At 37.1% G+C, this 6,000-nt stretch overlaps 1 protein-coding gene across 1 annotated transcript in view; it reads right to left on the reverse strand.

Moving 5' to 3' along the window:
• LOC126210302 (uncharacterized) overlaps nucleotides 1-5,667 on the reverse strand; it is a 90,791-nt gene extending 85,124 nt beyond the window's left edge. The window contains exons 1-2 of the mRNA XM_049939497.1: nucleotides 5,641-5,667; nucleotides 66-383 (exon numbers count right to left, since the gene is read on the reverse strand). Coding sequence (XP_049795454.1) covers nucleotides 66-383; nucleotides 5,641-5,667 — 345 coding nt within the window. The remainder of the gene's footprint in view (nucleotides 1-65; nucleotides 384-5,640) is intronic.
• Nucleotides 5,668-6,000: the final 333 nt, after the last annotated feature.

A 6,000-nucleotide genomic window follows, 5' to 3' on the forward strand; every position in this document is an offset into this window, starting at 1 on the left:
ACATCTCCACATGAGACAATTTGTCGTATTTTACAGAACACAATAGGCTACAAGCCACGACGAACCTGCTTGGCTAGTTCTGTGTAGGAGGCCTTCTCCCGAGCCTCGAGGTTCGCCCACCACTCCCCGAGTATCTTGGTGACCGAGCGGTTCTCCAGGTGTGGAAAACGATCACGAACGACACCGCGGTGACGCTTGCAGAAGATGAGGAATGCATTCATGGGCCGCCGGGCATGGTGCGGTGGCTCCGGACCTCTGGCACCCTCCGGCTGCTTCCGGATCCCCTCCTCACACTCCGCCTCGTCAGACTGCGACGCTTCTCGCTGCTCCGCCTGAACTCGGTGTGCATTTCCTTTAGCTGTGTTTTGTTCCTTGGCTACTCCCTGCATAAACAGATCACAATATTACAACATACTACCCATATGCGTGTGGCTCGAAGACTAAGTAAGAGAAACCAGTATGTTGCCTGGACAGTGAGTGTACCGTTAGAAGTGCCGAAGGGAAGTGCTCTCTACATACATAAATCATCTGATGGATGGGGTGAATACCAATCTGCAGCTACATCCTAAGAACACTGGGGTTTAAGGGATAGTGTCATCTTGAAGAGACTGTAGGATGATACAGAATGACTTTGAGAGAATTTCTATTTGGCAGAAAGCATAGCAGCTTGCTCTAAAGGTGGAAAAATTTAAGTCAACGCAAATGAGTACAAAAAACAATCCTGTAATGTTCAAATACACTATTAGAGGTGTGCTGCTTGACACATTCACGTCGAGTCAGTAGCTGAACGTAACGTTTCGGGTCAATTCAGTACCTGGACATAATGTTACAAAGTGACATAAAATGGAATGAGCTGGGGAAGGTGAAGGGTAGACTTTGGTTTAGGTAAAGCGTAGCTCATTTATAAAGGAGACTGCATGCAGAGCACTAGAGTGATCCATTCCTAAGTATTTGAGATCTCCACCTGGCAGGATTTAAGGAAGCAATTTTGAAGTGTGCTGCTGGATCTGTTGTCAGTAGGTTCATTCATCACACAATTGCTACACAGAGGGGTCAATCCAAATGAAGTGGTCCAATAAAAATTAAGTTGGTTGCTTGACCATTTTTAAATATTTTATAAGTGATTACCCTATAATTGAGTTCAAAACAAGTTTTTTAAAAAAATTTACCTTTCACCTTTACTGAATGGCGGCCATTTTCGTCTGTAAGCGCACGATGATTTTTCAGTTCAGAGACGTTATCAAAAATATGAATAGCTCTGCACTGGGTTAAGTTACAACATTGCAACTGAGATGATTGTTTTTAGAAAAGTGTCCTCTACAACATTGTATGTTACACAAAATACCCTAAATTCAAAAATAACCAGTCAAAATGACCTCCAAAGTTTGGTATCCAAATTTTCAAAACTTTGCTTTTTAGGCCCAAAAATAATTATGAGAGTCTATTTTTTTCCTATACTTAGATATCATACACTACTAGCCTCATGTAGAGCAAGAACACTTACAAATGTTTCTTTAATTTTTTTATTAATTTTTGAAATTTGAAAATTTTCATTTTTTGTAAAGTTTGGGGTTAGTTATCTCAGGTGGGACTGAATATAAAAATGATTTTTGCACAGTTTGTACATCTATATGATAGCAAAGTACTGTAAAAATTTCAATATTGATAGCTGACTGTGAACAAAAGATATGAATTTTTGAAAATGAGGAGATAATTCACATTACTCTGCAACTGATCTTATGGCTGTTGCCTATTCATGTGTGATATTGGTGGGATATAATTAATTATTATTCAAGTAATGTACTGAATTATATACAAAAAGTGGAAACATCACTGAAATTAACATTTATATTATTTTGACATACTTAAAATAAATATTTTCAATTAATATCCTTCGAGATGCGACTGTTCCTAAACCTGAAATATTTTCAATTAACATCCTTCGAGATGCGACTGTTCCTAAACCTGGTGGTGAATGTTAAGAACACTTATTTCTTCAGACAGCTTCTGTGATATAGAACAAGACCTCCCAGTTGCTGTCATAAGTTCAAGGACTGAAAGTTTCCTTAAAACATTATTCATTGGTATCCAAACTTTGTCACTAGTAGATTTCTTGAATGATGTTCTTGGGCCAGCAGGGTGGTAAAAATGCATAAAAACAATACTGTTTTCCAAACTTATTCTTTCAACCTCTGCAAGCCACTACCGCCCATCATACACACATGCCACCATGTCATTCAATGTTAAAGACAGTGATGTAATTTTACTGACACAAAGATCCTCATAAATTTCGGCTGCTGGTGTTACATAGCATCGAACTAATTTTTCTGCAATGCCAAGGAATTTGTTGAAATGCCTTGTTCCTTTTATTGCTATACAGTTTTCAAAACTGGTCTGATGTGTTGTTTTCACATGCAGAACCACTTCTTCTTTCTTGATCAGAAAATAGGTAATGCCTTTAATATTATCCTTGCAAAAGACATACATGTCCTGTACTGTGAGAATTTGGTTTGTGGTTAGTCTTTGTAGGTTGGCTTTACTTTGCGTTTTGTTGTACCTCCTACTTCATCACATGCATCTTATCATGGCAAGATGAAAGAAAAGTGCCATTCAGTCTCCAACCCAAAGTCTACTTTGTGGTTGCACAGATTTGAAAAATTCTTTTTGTTCTTATCCTGACTACCACTTCCTTCTGAAACGTATATCAGCTTCTCAACCTTGGGAAAATTTTTTTCAAAAGTATGTAATTTATTACATACTTCATCTTTCTCATTTTTAAAATAGAGAATAAATGGATGCACTGTTGCCTGGTCATTGACTCAATGGTACCCTTGTATAGCATCCTTAATGACAAATGTAAAATTTTCTGCATAATCAGCTAACACTATGCATTCACTTTGATTATGACATGTTTTATTGTTTTAAGCTGTAGAAAGTCCATTAGTTGTAATTGGTTTTCCACATTTTTCTGCAGATCTGAAGACAATTATTGCTAACCAAAATCGGTAATCAGAGGACAAAAAATTTCCTTATTTCAGAAGACAATTACTCTTTTTTTTATTAGAATTCGGAAGCTTTTGAAAAGAAGGCACACTGAAATAAAAGGAAGGAAGATTAGGATTTAAATCAAGCAACAAGGTCATTACAGACTGACCCCAATTTTGCTTTAGGGAATGAATGGGCTCCTTTTAAAAGGAGCCACCCAGGCATCTCCTTTTAGTAATTTGGAAAAATAAAGAAAAAAAACTAAACCTGTTTGAGTGAACAGGGATTTGATCCTCCATCCTCTCAAATGCATGGCCTGTGTCTAACTATTGTGTCAACTCCTCTGCAGTACAATGATCTGCTTTTTAATCTTGGTATTGGAATATTTCACAGACATATATGAGAAATGAACAGCAAATTCTCCAGTTCTGACTTTTAAAGCACACATCTCTAATAAGTTGGGAGAAGCAGCTTCTGTACCTCCACATAGCTCTTTCTCGGCCGTGGAACCACTGTCGACAGATCTCCTGATCTTTCAGCAACCCCCCCCCCCCTCGCCCTAGGGCAATCGCTGCCAAGCTAGTGTGGCATAGTTACAGATAACTATATATCCTTTATTAAGCACTTTCTCATGGAAGGAATTTCCTGGTTCCATACTTTGCTTTTAGTTCCACATGGGCATTATCAGTTTCAGAACATCTGCAAATCTATGTATTTTGAGAACTGTTATACACCACAAATATTGTAGTGAAGAATAGCTCATTCTGAACTCCTGAAACCCAGGTCACCAAATATACTTCTTTTATATGTATATGGTATGTAAATTACACTCTGGCTGCTGTAAAGGAAATGCTTTAATTTGCACAATCAACTGTGTTAAAAGCTTTTTCTTAACAGTGGTGATTTGTGTATATTTGTACCTTAAAGTACCAACAGCTGTAGCAGCACAGTATGAATCATGCTCAAAATTATGTCATGCTCACTTCTTCATTGTGTTTGAAGTGTGAGCACTGACATATGAGTCCAGATAAAATTAGATGTCAAATCATTCATTCTATTTACACAAACTTAACACAATTATTTTTGGTCTAGTATGTGTGTGTGGGCATAAGTATAGCTATCTATAATCAGACTTTTCCCACAGCACTGTATAAAACTGTGGAAGTATAAATAAATAGTATAGCATAAATCAGTATTCTAAAATGTTGGCCTGAGTTTCTTACTAACTACAGCTCCTTTCCCGCTACCCGATTTCGAATTCTCTTTCCTTTCCCTTTTTATTTCTACATTATCTTCATTCTTTTTCAGCTCGATGTAGTATGTCAATTTTATATAATTATTATTTTTCACAGCTGACGTACATTTCGACCTCTTCCTCCCTTCGGATTTTCCTGCTTTTTATGTTTTTAGGTTCATTTTACTATCTTTCGGCGTAAGGCCTCTTATTTCGTTCCTAACAATTTTAATTACGAAGATTTAGTAATGTATTCTCACGAATCTTGTCCATAACATTTTCCAATATCTTGGAAAGAACTGATGCTGGATATGGTGTTCCTACAACCGGTCAGATGAAAATGTTTCGTCTATTATGTAGAATCTCGGCTATCCTGTCAATGTTTTCGATGGGTATTTCCTATGCCCTACACATCGAGAAATTTAATATTATGCTATTTTAGTAAGTCATTTCCTTGTATCAATGACTAACACAATAACTCGTAGAGCTGCAGTTACATCACTATTAATATCTTTCATCTGCATAATGGTGCGAAATCACCAGGTCTGAACGTAAGAATGAATTGCGCAATTCCTCGCAAAACACAGGCGGCCATGTAAGAGACGGCGTACGTTAATGTCACTATCTGCATACATTGTCAAGTAACATTAATCATTATTTTAAAACTTTTACTTTCCGCTGGAGTGTTTCAGCTGATGACATTTATGGACCAAAATTTACTACCTATGCCAATGGAGGGTCACGTAAGGTCATGTTTATACTTTCTTAACCGTACAATGGCTTCCAAGTCATTTTGAAAGAAGATAATCACGTCAAGGATTTCAATAAAAGGCACCAATACAAAAAGACACCGAGTAAATTAGATGTGTACCTAACACAGCGCTGACAAAACATACTTTGCGTGATGGATGTTTTGACGTCTGTCAGTGCAAATCATTTTACACACACGCACCTGGTCCTACCTCAAATTATTGAATTTTATAGCATTAGAATGACTGAAATATGCCCTTCGACATCGCTACCTTACACAATGCGAAGCAAATACCTTCCTTTAAAATTTTATTGCTCTTACTATATGACATGACAGATGTTTCTAAAATTAGAGTTCTTACCTGGCCAATCTTAATGACTTCAAATTATCACACTATATGATATAAATTCTGTGCTTACAATTTTTCTGTTACGCACAATTTCATTGTGAAACACTGCTGTCCAATATCATGAAACCGCTTTCAAGGTTATTTCATCTTTACACCACGAAAGTTGGACACTGTGCTTTATATGAGTATTTCTAAATGAAATTTTAATTTACGTGTGAGAAATAATCCACATTACAACAACCTGCACTTTGCTCTATCATCTCAACAACATGTATCTGTACTGACATTCTTACTACACCGCAAAAAGCGTAAAATACTCACAGTCGTCTTTAAAGCGTCGCTCGCCATATCGGAACATAATGCTGTGACGTCACATTTGCATTCAATCGACATGCCGAAAACTTGGCAACACGCCTCCTCTCGTAGAAATGTGACCGTGACTCAATAAACATTAATCCATACATATTGTATGATATTAAAGCTCCCATTATAGATTTCTATTTGAGGTACGAAACTATATTTTGACGTTTAAAATTGGTAAGCTCCGACACAGACAATGTTGTCCGTGATCAGCTGGTAAACTTGACGCCTGATGTGTCCAATCAACGAGCAACTGTATTTGAATTTAGCGGAACTTTGCAAGCGAAAATTTGTAAGTGTATTATGACAGTAGTTTTGTTT

This window comes from Schistocerca nitens, chromosome 10 (genome assembly GCF_023898315.1).
Source record: "Schistocerca nitens isolate TAMUIC-IGC-003100 chromosome 10, iqSchNite1.1, whole genome shotgun sequence".
Lineage (NCBI taxonomy): Eukaryota > Metazoa > Arthropoda > Insecta > Orthoptera > Acrididae > Schistocerca > Schistocerca nitens.